Source organism: Mus pahari, chromosome 3, assembly GCF_900095145.1.
Source record: "Mus pahari chromosome 3, PAHARI_EIJ_v1.1, whole genome shotgun sequence".
Lineage (NCBI taxonomy): Eukaryota > Metazoa > Chordata > Mammalia > Rodentia > Muridae > Mus > Mus pahari.
The window spans coordinates 109792201-109814734 of NC_034592.1; the positions used below are offsets into that span (position 1 = coordinate 109792201).

The 22534-nt window shown below is 44.1% G+C and overlaps 1 protein-coding gene across 1 annotated transcript in view; it reads left to right on the forward strand.

Moving 5' to 3' along the window:
* The window catches only part of Slc27a2 (solute carrier family 27 member 2), a 34121-nt gene that overhangs the window by 9388 nt on the left and 2199 nt on the right, over positions 1-22534 (forward strand). Inside the window, exons 2-8 of the mRNA XM_021193955.2 lie at positions 667-876; positions 3793-3951; positions 5851-5975; positions 12815-13009; positions 14332-14422; positions 15312-15510; positions 17401-17498. Of these exons, the coding sequence (XP_021049614.1) occupies positions 667-876; positions 3793-3951; positions 5851-5975; positions 12815-13009; positions 14332-14422; positions 15312-15510; positions 17401-17498 (1077 nt within the window). The remainder of the gene's footprint in view (positions 1-666; positions 877-3792; positions 3952-5850; positions 5976-12814; positions 13010-14331; positions 14423-15311; positions 15511-17400; positions 17499-22534) is intronic.

Here is a 22534-nt window from a genome sequence, read left to right on the forward strand (position 1 = left end):
TTTATTTAGCTCTGTACCCCATTTTTAATGGGGTTTTTTGAGTTTCTGGAGTTCTGGAACGCCTCTTGGTGCTTCAGTGATATGCACTGAAACTGTTTGGATTTGCCTAATGCACATTTCTGTGATATCTTCTATGAACCATCAGCTGAGCTCAAGAAACCATCAGGACTCAACTTTAATTCTTTCAGATACTGGAATCATGGGGGGGGGAGTATGAGTGTGTGTGGGGGGTGTTTGTGTGTCTGTGGATGTGTTTGTGTGTCTGTAGGTGTGTTTGTGTGTCTCTGTGTGTGTTTGTGTATCTGTGGATGTGTTTGTGTGTCTGTGAATGTGTTGGTGTGTCTGTGTGTGTGATTTCAAACATATCAAGTTCCATACAAAAATGGAGAACTAGGGAGGCATGGTGGCACAAGTCTTTAATCCCACCACAGGGGAGGCAGAAACAGGTGGATCTCTGAGAGTTCGAGGCCAGCCTGGTCTACCTATTGAGTTCCAGGATAGCCAAGTCTACATAGTGGGACACTGTCAAAAATTTTGTAAGAATCACTTGTATCGACTAATTTTTAGAAAACTATAGGTGGGTGCAAAGCACCATGACATTTCTGGGACTCTGTGCCTGCCTAATCAGCTAACGCAGCTTGCTCGGATTTTTCTCACTGACTTAAGATCTACAAGAAGCCGTGGAGGAGGTTCTTCCAACCCTGAAAAAGGATGGCGTGTCCGTCTTTTACGTAAGCAGAACTTCTAACACAAATGGTGTGGACACCATCCTGGACAAAGTCGACGGGGTGTCAGCCGAACCCACCCCAGAGTCGTGGAGGTCTGAAGTCACTTTTACCACGCCGGCAGTATACATTTATACTTCCGGTACCACAGGTAAATAAGAGAGGATTTCCAAGGATGGGGCCCGCCCTGAAGGATCTAACCACTGGCCTGACCTTGTAAATGTTGTTGCTCTTGGAAAAACTTAGATAACTAATGCTTTGGGGAATTCAGATCTCACCGGTGAAATCTTCGTCACATGTGATCTTATTTCATCACATGTGATCCCACTGACCTTTCCCCAACTCCACACACATCCAGTCAGTTGCTCTAAAACACATTAACAGTTAACTAATAACTGGAAAAAAACAGTTGAGATAAGGCCCTGAACAGGCTATTAGAAAAATTTAATGCTTATTGTATTTTGTTCCTTTTATATTCAGAGTCCATCTATAATATCTGATCAATATAAAGGGGACATACCAGAGGACAACTGTGGGATGTTATAAGAATGTTTAGGCTGATTTTTCCCATGCAATATTGATGTGGGGTGAGCCTGGCACAGGGCCTAAGACACTGTATGTCATCAGGTGCACACTAGCGTGTTGTGAACTACTGGAAAACATTGCAGTGTCTGCTACTTGAAACAAGCAATGTCCGTGTCACAGTAGCCCAGATTCTTCAAGTGGCTCAAAGACATGACTCATTCAGCTCTCTCTCTCCTGCCCTTGAACCTGCCCCTTTCATAGCCTCAGAGACATATAGAAAGACTTCCCAGGACAAGAAGTAAAATGTCAACACTCACCTGGGCTAACTCCAAATTTGTACAATTAAGGGGGTAACACCCCCTTCCTAATTTGTGTAATAAATATTCAGAGTCTGCCTATCATAAGCCAGGGAAACTGTTACCAAAATGTAACAAGCTGAAGCCTATAGGATATGTGGGAAAGAGGGCAGTAGGCCAGGCCCACATGCTGATAGCAATGAGCCTTGCTATTATGCTGAGGAAATTAAATTATGAGTCATGCATGCATTCTCCATGCTAAGACTGAAGGTTCTGTTGAGCTAATGTAGCTCAATCCCAGCCCACAGAACCTCTGTCCTTTGTTCCAGCAGGTCCTCAGTAGCCATCGGTTAGATTGCAGTGGCTAAGCCACAGCTTTACATGAATGTGGGCATCTCCATCTTAAATAGATAAGAAGAAGAAGTTTGGCATGTAAAGTCTATGCCAGGAACATGCTGTGTGTAATTTTTTTATTTATCAAAAATTCAAAATCAACATGTCAACACAAAGGTGGATGTCCAGTGCATGCAGACACTGCCTTAATCCATTGGCTGTCTGCCTTCATTTCATAAGAATAATAAGATGTTCAGATGAGACTGTAAACTTTTATTATAACTGAGATAAAATGAGCTTTTGGCTCATTTGAGAAAGCCTATCCTAACACCAGAAAAGTGTGGAACTTCTCCACGGTGAATGTTTTGGCAAGGAAGGGGAAAACTTGTGTTCAGGAGTGTTTCCTAACACTCCAAAAATTAATCCCATAATTCAGCCTTGATATTAGCAGGAAAACAGAGTTGCTGGTGTTGATTTTATTGTTTGCTTTACCTGTGTATGAAATATTTTCATATTACTCTTATATAAGGTAATTAAATGAGTCAGTCCGTTTGAGCACTTAGAGAGCAAAATGTTTTCCCTGTCCCTCAAAGAAAATAAGCACACAGTGATGTAATCGTTACAAAATATTCTTCTTGATTGATCAGTGTAAAATCTTAAATTAGGAAAGCTCTGAAAGTACTGGAAGCACAGATAAATCCTTTTTAAAGTGCAACTCAGAATTTTTACTTCTCTTTTCTGTGGTGGATACGATTGCTCTATTGATAGTTTCTTCTCTTTCCTTATGTTAGCATAGAGTGGGAAGTCACCATTGGTCCAATGCCCTGTAGCACTGATAGAGGTGATGACCTTGGAATTGTGTTTACTGTGATAGGTCACTTGCTGACCACAGAACAAACTGTCGCATGGGGCAGTGCATGGCTAAGTGTCTCCGAGACCTGCCTTCCTCCTCACGAAGTAGAGCTGCCCACTTGGGCCTTAAGCTCAAGCTCAGCCCCTTAAGTAGGTAATTGTCCATGAGAAGTATTGAAATTACACTTTTAAAAGAACGCCTTTTTAATTGTGCGAATTATTAAGAAAATACAAGCGTGCTTAGTTTGTCACACTAAAGCTACAGTAGACACCGCTTGCACTTCTCAGATTGGCAGAAATCCCAGTGTTAGTGCTTTTATTGGCAGGACTACGAGGAAGCACTCCCATGGTTTACAGACCGGGGGTGAGTGGGGATCCCCCTCATAACTGCTAATGTACTGTCTTGTTGTCCTGTGGCAACGTTTGTGGTGTGAATTGCCCTGTGAACAAGGTAATTCACAATGGCATCACCTGAATTAGCAAAACTATATAAACAAATCATAATAGTCTCATAAAACAGAAATGAGGCAGTGAGCAGAAGCAATAAATGGCTGCATATGTGAGGGAGGTCTATAAATGTGAGCAGATCTCTCCCCCCCCCCAAAAAAAAGGGTGCCATACTTGTGTTTTGAATGGAATTGGCAAATACATATCATTGCAAATAAAATGGATTAGTTCTCTGCACTACTGAGTCTCCGAAAATTAGCTTTCTTGTCTGTAGATTAGACAATGTCATTTGTTTTATCTCTTCAATTGAAATTTATGAAAATGCCTCGTGAACCCAGAGTGAGTAAGAATCCAGTCTCTTCAGACCAGTACTTTGTGACCCACCTGTCTCGGAACTCAGCGGACTATGCCTTGAGAATCAAATACAGCTTCACATGTTCTTAGGACAGGTCATTAAAAGACATACACACCCATGTCCGACTGCTCATCCCGCACACACACTTTCATGGGATTCTCCCTGCATGGTGTGAGAGAATTTTGTACACCAGATCCCCCTCTCATGCTATAAATGGCCAACCTGACTCACCGATGCTTTCTCTTGTGTCTTTGCAAAGGTCTTCCAAAAGCTGCAACCATTAATCATCATCGCCTATGGTATGGGACAGGCCTTGCTATTTCGAGTGGAATGAATGCCCATGATGTCATCTACACCACAATGCCCCTATACCACAGTGCAGCGCTCATGATTGGCCTTCATGGATGCATCGTGGTTGGTAAGGTCAACTTCTCTACAGGTATCAGCAGTTCACACACACACACACACACACACACACACACACACATCTGCTCAAAGGGAAAGACAACGCAAGCTACTTCCCCGTCTACTGGAGACAGTATTTACTTCTGCATGGACTCCAAGGCCTTGGGGGTCACATGTCATGAACAAGCAGCTAAAGTAATTTCTATCTCCCTGTACCCTAATTGTTCAATATATCTAGGAAGACATTCCTGTGAAAGGATGCATGCCTTTACCCAGGTTGAAACACGAGGTTCTTAGATTCTCTAAGTGGCTCTCCCACATCAGAAGCTTGCCTGTCCCCAGGTCAGAAGCTTGCCTGTGGTTGGCATCTGACTGAAGCTTTCCTGGACACTCTCCTTTCTTTATTCGTCCTTACTTCCGCAGCTTCCTGGTGTTCGTCGTAGCTGCCCTGCTGTCAGCTCCTCTTTCCTTTTCAAACATCACCTTCCAAATAGGAGTTGGTATCGTCTGTCCGTCCCTTCAGGAGAACTTACATTGCCTTTCCTCGTGGAGGTTTAGCCCCCTCTCCCCATTTGAGAAAACTATTCCTTATCCTTTCACTGAAGTAAATTGACTTGACTTTCCTCCCAAGTGACGCTTCATTTTAAATAAGCCATGGAAATAGACAGGTTTATTTTAAATAAAATATATAGCACACATAATAACGTGTGTGTGTTTAGTTCCCTGTTAAGCAGGTAGAGAGTCTCCTCACTAGCTCTGCAGTTCCCCTTAGGAGGGTGTGGAGAGATGACAGCTGTTCCCAGACCAAAAACAGTGTCCTTGCTAAACACTGGATTTGCTGATGCCTTGCTTCTGAACCTCCAAAACTAGGAGAAATTATCTTTAGTTTAAGTTAGCCTGACTATGATGGGGTTTTTTTTATAGCAGCTTGAACTAAAATTCTTGGTCCAAGCATCTGTTTCCCTCCTTAGTCTACTCGCATCAACCCTGAAGTCCTTTGCCTGGCAGTAGCCCCGCCCCTCAGGCACAAAGCTGCTGAGCAGGAGACATTCTACTGGGTCTTCAAGAACAGAGTGGTTTGAGGCAGGCAGACAGGACCTTCAGCACCACAGACACGGGCCAGAGGAGAAAAGTCATTTTGAAAGTCTCTTCTCAACCCTAGTTGTTGGTATATTTAGGAGTAAAAATGAGCAAATAACATGGAAAGTGAGTGTGGGATTCCTGTTACTACTGTAACAAATTGCCAGAAGCTCAAAGGCTCCCAGCCATGCAGATCTGTGTTCTCACGGTTCTGGAGGTCAGAAGCCCTAAAGACAGCTGTCTCCAGCCGGGCTGCATTCCCTCTGGATGCTGAAGACCCATGTCTTGGTCTTCTCCACTTTTAGAGGTTACCTGAATCCCTTGGCTCATGGTCCCTCCTTTCACCTTCAGAGCATGCCCTCCAACTACCCCTTTTACTTTTCCCCCTCTTTAACGACCCTTACAACTGGGTAAGGAGATGATAGACTGGGAAAATCTGACCACCTCCTGGCCTTCGACTTAATCACATAACCGCATGCTTTGCCCCACACGGTCATGTAGTCATGGCTCTGGTGACAGTTCACTCTTTCTTCTACTCCTCCCTTCCCCCTCCCCTCCCCATTTCTCCTCCATCCTTCTCTTCCCCCATCCCCCTCCTCCTCCCCAGGATCCCCCCCCCTCTTCTCCATCTCATAAATCTCACTTGAGCACCAGAAGACATTAGAGTGATTCTCCATGCATCTTCTCCTCTTCCATACATTGGAAGCTCACATGGGTGACAATAAGTCTTCTTTATGCTTTGCATTAAATATATTAGGTGTTCAGCATGAGTTTGATTTAGCTCATTTTTAATTTCCTAATTGGAGACGTGTTTTCTATGCCTTTTCTATAGGGGCTACTTTAGCTTTGCGGAGCAAATTCTCAGCCAGCCAGTTTTGGGACGACTGCAGGAAATACAACGCCACTGTCATTCAGTACATCGGTGAACTGCTTCGGTACCTGTGCAACACACCTCAGGTAACACGCCCCATGCTTCAGTGTCTTTTCAAAATCAGTAAGATATTCAAGACTCCTGGGATCTCGCCAGGCCTCTGCTGGTCCATCCATCTCAGTTCTCTGTTTAGATGATGGTTGTTGTCATAGTAACATGCCTGATGACACACTTACCGTAGAGACGGACCTTGACAGAGAACAGTGACTGTTAATTTTATTGCAGTTTTTATTCTCTGTCTTGTTACATGGTTTTGCACCTCTCCCATCCCAGGTCCTATTTCCTTCCTGCTTGTGAAAAACCACAGCCAGCCCCCATTTGAGTCAGGCACCCCTCTCCTGACTCTATGTCTGCCTCTCATGCTGCATGTGTGTTTCTAGCCTCCCACCTTCTCTGGACTATGTGACTTTTTAATAGTCTTGTCTCCCCAACATCCCTTACCCTCCCTCCCACCAAAGCCATTTAGAAAACTTTGGCTTGATGCTATTTAATGAGTAAATCTACCCCCAGCTTTGAAACAAGCAAATCAAATCTGTTCAAGGTAACTCAAAGGGTCTTATGTCTACCCCCTGACAGGATACCTTGACAGGGTCTCAGGTATTCACAAGAACTCCCCCTGCATAGCCCCTGGTAGCTGCCTTAGGACCCAACCAGGTTTTCTTAACGCTGCTGCTGCTGCTGCTGCTGCTGCTGCTGCTGCTGCTGCTGCTGCTGCTGCTGTTTGGAACCTGCTAAGTTCTGGCTTTGCGGCCTTATTCTGTCCCTTGCAAAATGGTTAGTGGCATCTCTGACCTTCATTCGCAAGATACCAGTAGTTGCCTCCCCTCGTGGTAGCCCATGATAATTGCAGTGTGCAGATATTGCCAAATGCCCCCAAACACACAAATTGTATCCTTGTCAGGAACCACTTGACTAAACAGTATAGTACATCCACCAAACTGTAGTTCCTTTAAGCCAACAAAAATCAAACTCAAAGGACCATGGAATTGATCAATCACCATTGGTAAGCATCTGCTACTCTCAACTTACATACCCATTTGAGTCACTGTGGCAAAGAAAGATAAAAGAGATGAAAAGGGGCCTTCCCCTCTCCCTCCCCCACCAAGCTTCCTCTCCTCACTCAGTCCACCTCTGCCCAGATGCCTGCTCGGCTCACTGGGAGCCCCTCCTAACAATAACCAAGCCTGCCCATCAAAATTGCCCATCCTGATGCTCCGTCTTGTTGCTGCATCTCATGGCTCCTATCACACCTTCGTACCTGAAGGGTTGTTGTCTGTCATCCCTTTCCACTGGTGAGATTCCGTGAAAAGGCTTTCTTCTCTGGTCCCCAGTATGGAGATTAGAAACAGTATCCCAGGGCCAACATACTCTGTTGGCCGAACCTCTAAGTTCTTGCTCTGGGAGAAAAATGAATAAATGTTTACTTGACTTGAGGGAAGCTTTTTTTTCCCCCCCAAAAAAATGTTCAGGCTTAGCATCCTGGTGGTAATTTTTTTTTAATTCAACAGATGCATAAAGGTCACAATTATCTATGGGCTAAAGCAGGACCTTTCCCTTACGTAATACTGGTTTTCCTTATATAGAGTCTGAATACAAAATAAGATTATGGCCACAAAGCACAGAGTGAAGAGTCTGTCACTAGTAAATGTCTAACAAATGCCATTACCAAAGCAAAACTATTGACTGGGGTGATTTACGCTTGTATATCTGAATCCTCTGTGTTTGTTCTGCCCATCTTCCCTTGTAAAATCTGGACCTTGCCCTGCAGAGCATTCATTTACAATGAAAAGATAGCTCAGCCTCACGTCTTCGGTAGGAAATTGAACTACTCCTATGTTGTTGATGTAGTTGCCTAAAAGCATCCTTTAAAAATATTTAATTTTTTTTTCCTTTTGAGATGTATTTAATGTGTATGTGTGTTTTACCTCATGTATGACTGTGCATCACATGTGTGTCTGATGCCAGCAGAGATCAGAAGGGAAAACTGGATCTCCAATAGCTAGAGTTATATATGGTTGTGAGCCAACATGTGGGTGCTGAGGGCCAAACCTGGTTCCTCTGTAAGAGTGGCCAGTGTTCCTTAAGGCAGAGACATCTCTTTGGCCCCTCCTTTAAGAAAAGGGTATATATTAGTGCAAGTTGTTGCTAAGGCTGAGTTTCAGTCCTCTAGTCTGACACTAAGAGAAGGTAAATGGTTCTCAGTGAGATTCTGTGTATCTGCTGGGGTGTAGGGGTGGGGGCGTCACCAAGGAGAACAAAGAGAGAGGCAAGGAGGAATCCAGAAGCATTCTGGGAGCCACAAGGAAACCTCAAGATGCTTGGAAGAAGCTGAGAGAGACAGAGCAGTGGGGAGCTGCAGAGTCTCCGCTTTCCTCCCTGTTGATGTTTGCCATGCCCTTAGCATGTGGTGGCCTCTCCGGTCTCTCCCCGTCTGAAGCACCTGAATCCTGGTAGAAACTGGACAGAGTGGTGTGTGCCAGAACAGGGGACGGAGTAAACAGAGGCAAAAGAGGAAAAGAGGGGAGAATCAGGAAGGTTGGCCAGAGACGATGAGCTGTGACAGGTACATGGGCGTTCTCCAGCCAGGCAGAGAAAGGTGGCTTCAGGTTATCTGGAAGAACATGAAAGGCGTGTTGAAGAATCCGTCAGACTGCAAACAGCTCTGCAGGAAGTGAGCAGCATGTGTAGCCCAGTATGCCTCTTGGACATCCTCTTGTGGAAGGGTGAGGTAGGAGGGTTTGAGGGGAGGGGAAGGGCCTCTTGGCTGAAGCAGGCAGGTGTGGCCTCCCTTGTGTACAGCACAGTAAGTGTTAAGAACATGGACTTAGGAATGTTTGGAGATAATGAAGACCTTTTACCTCTTAGAAGTTGCACAGAAATGTGAATGCCAAGGGAGGAAAGTACACAAACTGCACTATCTAAAGAACTAAGAGAGGCTAAACCAGCAAGCGATTCAGTAATCAAGACTATTTGGACCAGAGTTTGATACCCAGCATCCACAGGATGGCTCACAACCATCCATAAAACTCCAGTTCCAGGAGTTCGGACACCCCTTTCTATCCGCCTCTGGCACCAGGAATGCATGTGGTACATATTCATACATGCAGGCAGAGCACTCACGCTTATCAAATAAACCAAATATAATTTTAAAGCTAAAAGATATTGCAACCTTGAACTACATAGAATAGAAATCTGAAAGGTGGAGGGAGCTAACATGGTAGGTCCAAGGAAGGCAAAACCCAAGAGTCAGCTAACAGGATAAAACTCGGGGTCGGGGGGTACAGGGAGAGGGAGGACTCACTGTCTAAGAACATTTAAATTCTGACAGCAGCCCTGAAAACAAGGAGACAATGGTGTGATGCCTTCAGAATTCTAAGCAAGTTATTGCCCATCTAGAATTCTATACCCAGCTGTATTAATCAATCTGTTTTACAATAAAAATATTTTCAAACTGGGCCTTGTTGCACAGTCCTGAAATCTAAGCTACTTGGGAGTAAAGTTTAATGAATCAAGAGATAAAAACGTAAACATTTAAGTTAGAAAGGTGGATATAAGAAAAACTCTAAGAGTTAGAGTGTCTTTCTCAGAGCTCTCAGTTAAGGGCAAAGGGCTGGGGCACCGAAATGGAATGAATACAGTATTCTTCATTCAATGTATTCATTTCAGTGCTGGCTTTTATACTGTATATTCTTTTTCTCTCTCACTTTCATTTTATTCTTCTTTCTCTTCCTTCTTTCCTTCCTTTCTTCTTTCTTTCATTTCTTTAGACAGGGCCTCATGTATCTGACCTCAAACCAGCAAGTTCAAGGATAACCTTGAACTTCTCATCCATGTGCCTCTGAATAGAGTGATGTCCGAAGCCAAATTGTGTGTATTTGATTTTTGGAACAACTCTTTTGCTATCTTTGTGATCCTGGGCTCTTCACTGTAAGCTTTCCAAGGCTCTGTTTCTTCATTTGAAATCTGTGATAAATACTTTATGATCTGTCTTGTCTAGTATGTTTTAGAAACTTCAATAAGGCAATACAGACCAAAAGCTGACATATAGACAAGCCCTTGGTGAAAATATTTTACTTAACTTTAATTATCTAGTTCTCTGCATTCTTCCCAGGACACCCTGACCTTACCTTTGACTAGTCACTAAATCCCAGTGGGAACCTAAACCCCAGGTGTGTTGTGTGTCTCATCTCAGCTCCTTTGTAGAAGACAAAGTAGATAAATGATAGAGAAAATGACCCACAAGGCCATTCCTCAGGGAACTGGTATGGATGATAAAGATGTACCATGTCCCCGAGAGAAGAGTGTGGGTGAGTCACACGCCACTCTCAGCTACTGGCTACTGGCAAGCAAAAGACAAAAGTAAAAACTGGGCCTCTTAGAAGTTCCCAGATCTCATTTGCATCAGGAACATTTCCAGCCTTTGAACCTTAATCCGTTCTGCTAAGGTAATAAGATCCCTGGGCTGTACTGTGAAAACTGAGCCCAGGGCATTGTGGCATTGTGATTGTAAACCCAGCTACCTGCCACCCACAGGTGTCTCGCTGCACCTGTGAGGCTGGCCAGCTGCCCATACACCCAGGCATCTGCACCCTTAACTCTGCCCTGTGTGGATGCCCCAACCATGGGCTGCTGAGCATTCATTCCCTGGTGGGGGCTTACTGACTAAAACACAGAGGTTATGCTGTGTGCAAAACACAGGCCCAGAGGATTTAGAGAAATGTTTGGTCTCCAAGGAAGACAAGTCTAACGAAAGAGAGACAGGCTCTCAGACAAAGAAGTGAACTACGTGTGTGGGAGGAGAACGGAACATGTGCTGCACATGGAACTAGTAAGGTCTTGGTGGAATGGCTCCTGTGCAGGGTCACACAGGCCTGGGTGAGCACCAAGGTCAGGTGGTTATCGTTAAGTGGAAATAAGTATTTTTTTCAAATACTGGAATGTTTTAGTCTCAGAGTTCCCATGGAAGAGAGCAGGAAGGGAGCTGGCTGAAAACTTGGCAGTCCTTTCTAAGGAGAATAACATTTTTATGGGCAGTGGAACCCTACAATTAGAGGTAATATCAGGGAGTGATTGGTAATCAGCATTCCAGGACAGCAGCCAACAGAAGCCAGAACTGCCCTAGCGAACCCACACACCGTCTACTGCCTGACAGGTACTCTGTGAAAGAAAACACAGGGCCCTGCAGACCTGCAGAGCCAGTGAAGAGATTATATGTCTAAGCAGCCAGAACACCCAGGATCTGCACAGGTGCAAAACCCCTCAAACCCCTTTGACTTGAGACTCTGCCCATTCTCTATACATTCTCCACAGAAAGACCGCTCAAGGGACCCATTTTCTTCAGGGACAATCTCTGCCCGCCTCTCTAGCCAGAAAGTCGCAGTGAGCTCTGCCACCTAAGTCCTTTGACCAATCAAGCTACTTAAAGATCAGATCTATACTTGCTGCTTCTGGGTCCTCCATGGAACCAGTTCAAAGTTGCCTTCTAGTTGTCACAGGCCTTCCCCCTTAGAGGAGTTCTGTCTCTCTCTCTCTCTCTCTCTCTCTCTCTCTCTCTCTCTCTCTCTCTCTCTCATTTTGTGTGTGTGTGTGTGTGTGTGTGTGTGTGTGTGTGTGTGTGTGTGTAGCATATATACTATATTCCAAAGTCCCTTCTCTGGAAGGAATGAAAGATTGAGAGACCTGGGCAAGGTAGCTTACAGTTTAGAGAAAGCTGAGACAGATAGATTGCTACAAATTGAAAGCCAGTCTGGACTGGCAGAGTGAGACTCTGTATCCAAAAAAAAAGAAGAAGAAGGCGGGAAGGGGAGGGAGGAGGAGGAAGCAGCAGCAGAGCCATGCTGTTTTAAACAAATAAATGACCATCTGATGAGAGAGGAGAGTTTCTGTTATCTGGCACATCTACACTGTCCCAGGCCGTTTCCTGCACGGATAAAAGGCACAGGTTTCAAATAATAAGTTTTACTTTTACTTGTCTGTTCCACCAAGCTGTGGCCTCCTAGAGAGGATAAGTTGCCTTAAAACTCTCATTGGTTGGGTCACCTCTGTAGATACCTAAACAAGTGGGCACAGGTAAACGAAGGAAGCGGTGTGGTCCCTGATCACCTCTGATGTCACCAGGTCCCCTTTGGGTTTGTACACACAGAACAGAACAGCTTTTCCTTCCTGGTTTTCATGTCGGGCAAAGCCTCTTTCTCTCAGGCCAGCTAACTCCTTCCCTTCCCCTTCTTATCCTTTCAAGATGGTTCACTGCATTGGCTGAACCGCAACAGGTCTGGTGACCCCAGGCACACCTGGTAGATGTGGTCCAGACTCCTCTCTAGACTCTAACACTGCTGCTCTTCAGTGGTTTATGGGAAATACCCTCATCACTCTCAGTTGGGCTCCCGGTTTTCTTTGCTGCCACATAAAAAACTTTGGCTTTACCAAGAGAAATACCTAGAGTCGTACTGGTGGAAGAATGTGTCCATTTCTGACAGTTTCCCATGAGCACATGCCTCCTGCATGCACGGGCACTCACCAGCCCTGTCAGAAAACTATTAGCATTTTACACAGGATGTGAATTAAACGTTGGCATTATCTGGTTACCTGCTCGTTTTATCTTGCCTCAAATCAAAGTGGAAAACACAAGTCTTACTATTAAGCCAGCATTCCAACTGTTAGTCTATGGTGGTCGTGTTGCGGAAGGCGGGGATTAGGTCTGTGAATAATAAACAAGGCACACACTAAGATGAATTTGTAACTGACACAAATATGAAATAAAATAAGGCCAACTATCGCCATAAAGTAAACATACAAAAGTAAAGAATACAATGAACACATAAATACAAAGGTTAACATTGCCTACCTCCCCTCTCTGTTACCACAGAAACCAAATGACCGGGACCACAAAGTGAAAAAAGCATTGGGAAATGGCTTACGAGGGGATGTGTGGAGAGAGTTCATCAAGAGATTTGGGGACATTCACGTGTATGAGTTCTACGCATCCACTGAAGGCAACATTGGATTTGTGAACTATCCTAGGAAAATCGGCGCTGTCGGGAGAGCAAACAGCCTACAAAGAGTTAAGTGCCCCGAAAGATGAGCAAATGTGTAGCCAGCTTGCAGAGTCCATTCCTTTACAGCTGTATCACAATACACCATCAGGCCCCATCAGGACCAGCAAGAGAAACTTACCCACTCTATACCACGATGGCCTGCTTGAGTTCATCTCGCAGTCAGCAGCTTGTTAATTGTAGCATTTGGAATCTGTGTGTAGCCTACCTCCATTCATATATATATATATATATATATATATATATATATATATATATATGTTTAGGTTCCCAGCCTCCTGCCTTTCGGTTTGGTTTTTCTGAGATAAGGCCCTGATGTTTTTTAAAAACTGTGTAGGGTAACTGTGTAGGGTTAAGAGCAGCAGCCCAGACCTTCAAGAGAATTGAGATGTTCAGGTCAACATGCGTGTTCTCCTCACAGGTTGACCAGAAAGATGTGCCTTATTTCTCTTTCCTCTCTCAGTTGTCTCATGACCTGGAGACCCTGAAGGGTCTGCTCTCTTGGTAGTCAATCATTCCAAGGATAGCCGTAGATAATGGCCCTCTGTTGGCCTATGCAGTCAGGGTTACCTTGTCTCTGACTAGGAAACAGCCACAGGAGAGCTCTGAGATGACCTTTGTCCCCCAGAGACTGACCAATAAAGTGATGAAAACAGTAGTCCATATGCTAAATACTGTGACTTAATATACTGAATAGTGTGTCCCTAGGGATGGGGGTATCAGCCATCTGATGGTAAAATATTAATATATGACTAAGCAAGACTATAAATCTTTTTTTAATCTGTCCACCGAAAGAGAATGCTCCTAATAGTTTTATTTATAATAGACCAGGATTAGAAACAATCCAATTACTCATTGAAAATATCCATGAACAGAATAAGTATAGTATATTTATACCTGGGAAAATTGAATGTCAATAAAAACTGGGCCAGTGGGGCTGGAGCTAAAGCCCGGAGGTGGGGTGTTTGTGTGGCTCATGTGAGATCTGGGCTCTGTCTCTAGCACCAGCCACAGGTGCTGATGTCCACAGGCATCGTCACTAAAGAAGACACACAGGCACACACTTCCTTATTAGGTTTTAACTAATTGGTGGTAATAAAAGTCAAAATGGTGGCTAACCACGCTGGAGGGGAGCAGGTCACTTGCTCAATAAATTGAAAATGTTTTATATCTGGACCTGGGTGGTAATTACAGACACAGAATCCCACGCATGCTCTGCACTGAAGATATGTGTGATATGTGTCCTTTCTGCACTTTTTGTGATAAAGCAAACATATAAAAACCTCAAAACTCAGTTGATATGCTCAATTGATATTTTTAATTTTGGTAGAAAGTTGCAAGGTATGAGCTGATCAAGTATGACGTGGAGAAGGACGAGCCGGTCCGTGATGCAAATGGATATTGCATCAAAGTCCCCAAAGGTACTATGCACTCTGTGAAATTAACTGTGCACAAAATTATCCTGACTAAGCAACATTTAAGGAATAACATGGTATTACCAGATGGTAAATTTTATTAAAAATAATAGGGAAAAGATGTTCATTCAAGTATCCTCAAAAACTGTATAAATTGCAGAAGGCTTACCTTAATATATAATTACACCTTTAAATTAGTTGAACACCTTGCTTGTAAAGCACTTTGTGGAAAGGTCTAGGCAGCTACAGCTACAAAGCTTTAGATGGACCTTATGTTTATGCTTTTACCCACTATAAGTTTGTCTAGTTATGTGGTCATGTGTAGAAGTCATTATTGAGTAAAAGATTAGCAATAAGATAATTACAACTGGGTGACCGTGCAGAATAAGGTTTGATATGTGTGCCTGTGATATCCGAGCACACAGACATGGTGTGTATCTGTTCATTTTCTTACTGCTGTGGTCAAACACAGGAAAGGAAGCATCATAGGGGAGGGAGGGCTTGTCCTGGCTTACAGTTGAATAGACACAGTCCTTCATGCTGGTGAAGGCGAACTGGCAGGACTGTAAGGAAGTCATATAGCAGTGAGAAATCAGAGCGCACACGGGAAGTGGAACCCTACAGTGAGGCTCTAATTCAGAACGGGCACACAGCCTTCCAAATGAGCTTCAGCAGCCGGGGGGGGGGGGTCAAGTTCAAACATGCAAACCTGTGGGAGGCACTTCACATTTCAACCACAGCATGGTATACATAAATAAAGATATAAGAAGCAACACTGCCTACAGCCAGCTTATTATTGCCAGTGGGCCCTCAATGAGACCTCAATTTTAAGATAAAGTGCTTATCTCTTCACAAAAAAAATAAATAAATAACAATTTGCTCTCCTTTGTCTCAGGTGAGGTTGGACTCTTGGTTTGCAAAATCACACAGCTCACACCATTTATTGGCTATGCTGGAGGAAAGACCCAGACAGAGAAGAAAAAACTCAGAGATGTTTTTAAAAAAGGAGACATCTACTTCAACAGCGGAGACCTCCTAATGATCGATCGTGAAAACTTCGTCTATTTTCACGACAGAGTTGGAGATACATTCCGGTTGGTTCCTCTGAATTATTGAACTCAAAACAAATACATGACATGCACACTTTGCTCTACTCCTAAGTCAGAATCAGATGCCATTTTCCCAAGATGCTTCCGTTTTTCTTGTCTCTTATGTGACTTCTTATTCCTAAGAAGTGAATACAAAGTCTCTCTCTACAGCGGAAATCAAAATAAAGGGCAGGGCATCTCTTCCTTGTTTCTGGAACCTGAAGTTCACCCAAATGCTCTTTTTTTTTTTAAGATTTATTTATTTATTTTATGTATGTGAGTACACTGTCGCTGTCTTCAGACACATCAGAAGAGGGCATAGGACCCCATTACAGTTGGTTGTGAGCCACCATGTGGTTGCTGGGAATTGAACTCAGGATCTCTGAAAGAGCTGTCAGTGCTCTTAACCACTGAGTCATCTCTCCAGCCCACCCCCCCCACACACACACACACGCACACACACACACACCTGCCCTTCTGTCTCCTGCATATTTCTAATCAGACAGCTTTTTGCTTTTAGATTAAAACATGTGCAAATTAATGTGAAGTTGATCTGGTTGAGGGGGTGAGAGGTTCAGAGCCTTTATCCCACTCCCTTCTGTCCTCCATCACCAACCAAACGGTTTCTCACAAAACCCCCAAGTTAGCAGACAGAAGATTGGAAGTCATTTTAGTAAATGGCGACCTGAGTTTCAACCGTATCTCCTCGCTTAGTCCTCCAGCTCATGGCAGAGGCTTCCTTCCTGTGTGACTTCCCTGAGATAGGAATGCCCCAGAAAGGACCTACTACAGTGTCTGACACAGGTCACTACCCTTGAGTGATTGGACGGAGAAAGCGTGGAACTTGGCAGGCTACAGTCGAAAGATCAAGGTTAAATGAGAACCACGCCCCCAGACTTAACATGCCCCCAAGTATTCAACTTTTTTTAAATTGACAAAAGCAACAGATATTGGGGGGGGGGAGCTATAAGTTAATCATTCTTTCACCCTTTTCCTGAGAGTCTGGATTTCTGGATGATCTTCAGGGCTTAATCCATCCCTAGAACTCTCGGGCCCAGGGAATTTTATGCCACCTTCATCAAGAGATTACTTCAGGAAGCCAAGGAGGTAGCCAATACAGTTTTTGCCTTACAAGCACAAAGACCAATGTTCAGTCCCCAGATCCCACATTTAAAAAGTTGGGTTTGATGGCACCTGTTTGTAATCTAACCCTGGAGAAGCAGAAACAGGCCCCTGGGCCTGCCGCCCTGCCAGTCACCCTCACCAACTTGTAGAGTTCCATGTTAGTGAGAGATCTTGTTTTGTTTAAAGAGTTGACAGTGCCTGAGGACAAACACTCAAGGTTTTCCTCTGGCCTCCATGTGCACATTATAAAACATACACACATGCATGCATGAGTGTGAGTGTGCACGCAGAACACACATACTTTTGAGAGATCTAAAGAATATTTTCATAAACCCTCTAATTTTTAATTTGATGAAAAATTGCACCTGGCTAGGCCTTAACCTTACAATCTCCATGTAGTAGAAATGTAATTTTTTTCTTTTTAACTAAAAGATTTGAACTTGAAATATAACTATGAAATTCTGCTAAATAGAAGTTCACGCACTAATTAAATTAGATGTTAAAGAAGAAATGTGAGAGGCTTAAACAAAGCCAAAAGAAATTAAGATTTATTTCTGATAGTGACTTTCTTAGCCAGTCTGGATTTCACATTTTGGGTGACAAGGCTGAAATCCCACATTTTACTGTCTAGGTCTATACCTTTTGCTTCCAACAGAATGCTGCAAGTGAGTTGAGGGTTTTAGGAGCTAGAATGGGAAGACCTCACTGAGATCTGAAAGAAACTGGCCAGAAAGCAAGTGTGGCCTCAGCTAACCCTGCCTTTTCTCCCAGGTGGAAAGGAGAGAACGTAGCTACCACGGAAGTCGCTGACATCGTAGGACTGGTAGATTTTGTTCAAGAAGTGAATGTGTATGGCGTGCCTGTGCCAGGTATGTAGAAGACGCTGAGCAGAGTTGTAACAGCAGGCCAAAGTTTGTCTTGCTTTCTCCTGTCACCTAGACAATGCAGAGGCGCTCAGCCACTGGGGGCTGGAGTGTTTCTCTCTGCTCCCTGCACCATTGGCAAAGTAACTCATGCATCTGATGTTGGCCTGCCTCTGTGCGTTAGCTGCTGCTTAATTTAGGGTTCTGTGGCAAGGGAAGCCTGCAAGTTCTGAGGTCTCTGTTTGGCTTACCTAGAAAGCTTAGGGGCTGTGAAGTGTTGTATTGCCTCTGAAGTCGGAGGTGCAAGCAGGAGCAGTTACAGTCTCTAGAAAGAAAACTGGGAAGGGGCAAATTTTGTTCGGCCTCTTCCTGTAGAGCAGGTCCCGAAGACCAGACTAGACCCTGAGTTTCAGACTCATCACAGAGACCCTGAGGCGTCCACAGATCTGACTCTGCCGGCAGAGTGGGGTCACTCAAATTCAGGAAACACTGGCCTTGCCGTTGAAACTGTCACACAGTTAATTTACTTTAGTTTCATAAATATCAAATATATTTATCAAGCTATACTAGGGTTGCCATGAGTCTTAGTCATTTTAATTGTAGATATTAGAGAGGATTGAATTCTTCAAGTCAATGCCCAAGTATAAGGTGTCAGGCAATTATTGTCTCAAAAACTGAGTTTGGGGGTTCTCATATTTAATTCAAAGTAGAAATCAAAGGACCCTTTTTCCTGTACATTGACAGTGCCATAGGTTGTGTGACAAAACTTTCCTGAGGAAACACAACCTGCGCATGGACTCACCCTATATAAGGAACCCGTGACGGACCAAAATGAAGTTGCCACCAAAGTTCCATCCGTGAACCAATGAGTTTTATTGGGGCTACTTACAGAAATATGGGTGAGGGATTACTTATGGGAGCAGAAATTACTCAGACAGCTTGTATCACCAAAGCCCACCCCTGCATGGGTGACAGCTCACAGAGCTGGGCACCTGGAGCACTGCGCAGCCTGCAGGCAGCTCAGCAGGTTGGAGAGTGTCCTTTCCAGGTGCCTCGGTTTGTCTAAACCGCATCCCGGTGATTCTACTGGTTTCTGCTCCTTCCGGGCACTTGTCTGGTCTGAGAGTTTTCTTTGCAGTTGGGCTTGTCTGAGAGGGACTCTCTCGGCAGTCTTTCTCCATTATACTGGCAGGGCAGGGCCTAGTGAATCTGATAAGTTTCCGGGACTTCCTGAAACTATCTTAAATTGTTTACCTTGCTATATCTGCATATTTATTTTTGTAAAAGTTCTTTTTTCATATCCATGCAATAACATGTTGTGTATTCTCCCTTTTCCCATCCGTTCGCCATCATATTTCTACTTCCATGTGATATATGCAAGCATGGTTTAGTATATATAAATCCCAGAGGCCACAAATGAGAAAAAAATACATGATAGTTGCCTTTTGGAAACGGAATTAATTCACTTAGTATAATTACCTCCAGTTTTCTTCATCTTTCTGCAAACGACCTAACTTCAGTCTTCATTGTGGTTGGAAACCAGATTTTCTTATTCACTTGGGTTGTTTCCATAACTTAGCTGTTGTGACCTGTGTTGTGAGCTGACTGATGTGCAGATGTCTCTGGGATGAGTTGGAGTCCTTTGGGTAAATCCCAGGAGTGGATAGCTGAGTCGCATGTTAGCTCTCCTTTTAATTTTGCTCAAGATTTCCATAGTAGCTGGACTGATTTACATTCCTGTCAGCTGCAGGGTGGGTATCTTTCCTACCTGTGTCCCTATGACAATGATGTGATGAGTAGAAAGCAGAGCCACATCTCAGGTCACAGAGTCTTGACAAGGTACAGAATAGTCACAGGTTTGTCTGGAGAGAAGTGCAGTAGACCCTCAGCCACGGTAACACAAGTGGCCAAGTCATGGTGTCAACCACCATGACACCCTAGGCTCTTATAGCCTCCTCTTATAGCAGTGGGTATGATTGTAAGTGCTCAGTCTTAAAACTTTTCTTAAGTACCTGAGGAACATGGATTGAAAGCCCAGTATTCCTCAAAGCTACATCTCAGACAGGCAACATCGCCTGACCTGAGAACTTGCTAAAACTGAAATGTCAGACCCACCCAGACCTGCTGAATGGGTGGGCCCAGGAAGCTGTACTTCTAAATCCCTCTGGCACTTCGGTTCTCAACCTTCCTAAGGTTGCAAGCCTTTAATGCAGTTCTTCATGTTGTAGTGACCCCCAGCCATAAAATTATTTCATTGCTACTTCATAACTAATTTTGCTACTGTTATGAATCATGATGCAAATGTCTGATATGTAGGATATCTGCCTGATAGGAGACCCCCCAAGAAAGATTTTTCAACACCCACCCCCAAGGGATCACCACCCATAGGTTAAGAGCTGCTGCTCTAATGACTCTTAAAAACACTAGTCTAGGGGTGTGGCTCAGTTGCAGAGTCCTTGCCCAACATGCATTCACATGCTCTGGGTTTGATTCCCAGTTCCCTACATATAACAAACACATAGCACTCAAATCTGATTTAGACACAATGAAAATGTCCTACAATATATGGTCATTGGACAGCATTATGATTATGCTGAACACCACTGAAGTGTGAAAATGATGAACTTCATATTTTATACAGTTTTTAAAATGCAGGTATGATCTCAGCACTCAGTAGGTCTAAAGAGTAGTCACTTCAAGGTCAGCCCATGCCATGTATCAAGCTCCAGCCTGGACACTGTGTGTGTGTGTGTGTGTGTGTGTGTGTGTGTGTGTGTGTGTGTGTGTGTTTATGTAGTGAAATCCTATCCCCAAAAAAAGACCCACTGAAGTATGAAAGACACTGAAGGCTTTCTCAAAATCAAAATGTGGCCAATCTTGCAGTCACCTGGGAAAATTTGTAAATCCCAGAGCTAATGCATCAGAACTTCTAGAACCTGGCATCCAGAATCTTCCAAGGGAGCCTGTGAGCTAGGATTGACAGTCACTTTGTAGAACAAGGAAAAGGATGTCCAAGTTTTCCTGCACTGTCTTCTAGAGCCAGGAGCAGCTGTGCTCAGTGTTCCTCCGTAGCGTAACTAAAACAGCTTGAAATGCTCAGGAAGCCTGGAACACATACACACCCTCCCCCAGCCAGAGGGGCCAACCATCAAATGGGCTCAGTTCCAGAGCCCATGGCTACCAACTGGCTATGTAAAGAGATGCTTGGCCTCTTCCATCTGAGAAGCCTGAAAGACGGGTTAGATATGAACTCTGAAGTCCTACCCAGCTTCAGAGTCTCCGTGTCATTCTGACTGCCATCCGGGATTCTAGCTACAGCAGGCAGCAAAACTAGAGGGCCTGGAAATGCAGCAGGCCCTCTCGATACAGGTGCCCATGGACCAGCAGTGACCGTGAACCTCAGTTCTCAGCTTTTACACCAGGGAAAAACTTCGAGTTTGGGACCTAGCATGGAGGTGTCAGACAAGAACCATCTAAGTACTCCCTAGAACTTCCTGTCCTCAGTAAAGCTTTTTGTGGTGATAAAAATATCCAGGGCCTTAGCCAACAGTCACAGTGTACTGCCAAGTACTTGAAATATAGGTAGGACAACTGAACATTTGGATTTTTTCTTTCACTTAATTGTATTTGATTTCAGTTTTAGTAACCATATGTGGACCTTGACTGCTGTGTTACACAATACAGCTCCCAGAAATGGATCTCTTTAGCCCTAGCCTGAACCTTCTTCCTGGAGCTGAATTAGTCAAAGACAACCTGTAAGAGTCGGTGCCTGGGTCAGGCCCACCTCCCACTGGGCCAGGAGTTGTTTCCATCAGAGCATAGAGTAAGAACCAATCGGGGCAGATTATTTCTGCTATGCCAGCTCCCACAATTCCCAGAGCAGCTCACTGGGGATGTTTGAGGTTTCTGAGACAGGTCTGAGGAACCCCTTAAGAGCACCCTGCCTTCCTCCTACAGGTCAGAGGGAAAATGAATGAGGAGGCCTTTTTTTTTTTTTTAATGTCCTTTTGGTTTTGGGGGGTAAACATACAATCACCATGGGAGAGATTTCAAACGCTGGGGCCCAGGTGACCAAGGACGGCTCCTTCTTCCTATCTGATTACAGCTAAGTAGTTCAGGGAAGTGGACCAGGACTCCCGCTGGGTCTGCTGGATCAGGTAGAAAATATATTAATACCTAATTACCACTGTGCTCACAAGCAAACAATAGTAATTGTTCTAATCACCTTCACTAACAGCCCTGCTGCCGATCAGTTTTCTCTGCGGTATATGTTCCCTTGAGAGGACTGGGCATGAACAGAAGGACACACAACAGCTCGCTCACAGGGACTCCTGTCTTCATCTTCTAAAGCAGAGAGCAAGAAGGCCACTAGGAGCTTTGATTGAATGAATAACTTTGAAAGGCAATGTTTGTGCCCACAGCACAACAGACCCAACATTGTGACCTAATTGACAAACCCAGCTCAGTTATTCACAGCAGTGGACAGGGGACTTTTTGCAAACAAAAAAATCCCTTTAGTCCCTTAGTCACCAGTCAGTCAGTCAGTATCCTACACAGATAGCTTTGTATAGATCACTAAGTATAATGACAGCTGTGAACAAAGGAATCGAAGGCTACCTGCGGGCATCAGTCACTGATGCAGCCTGGTCTTTGCTGTATGACCTTGAGCACACTGTTGAATGCTTTTGAATCTCAATTTTCTTTATCCTTCAAATGAACACCTGCACCTCTTTATAAGGCTGGGGTTAAATGAGAATATTCTGGGTATAGGTCATGACAAATATTAAAGAGTCAATGTAGATCTATTATTAGCTCTATTACTTATTAGTTAATATTCCTAGTAATAGCGTATTCACCATAGAATAACATGGACATACACTCGAAATAAAAATTGGAACTATTCAAAAGAAACCTAATGTTCACTGTTGTTGAAGTCCATAGTTAGCCGGGCAGTGGTGGCGCACGCCTTTAATCCCAGCACTTGGGAGGCAGAGGCAGGCAGATTTCTGAGTCCGAGGCCAGCCTGGTTTACAGAATGAGTT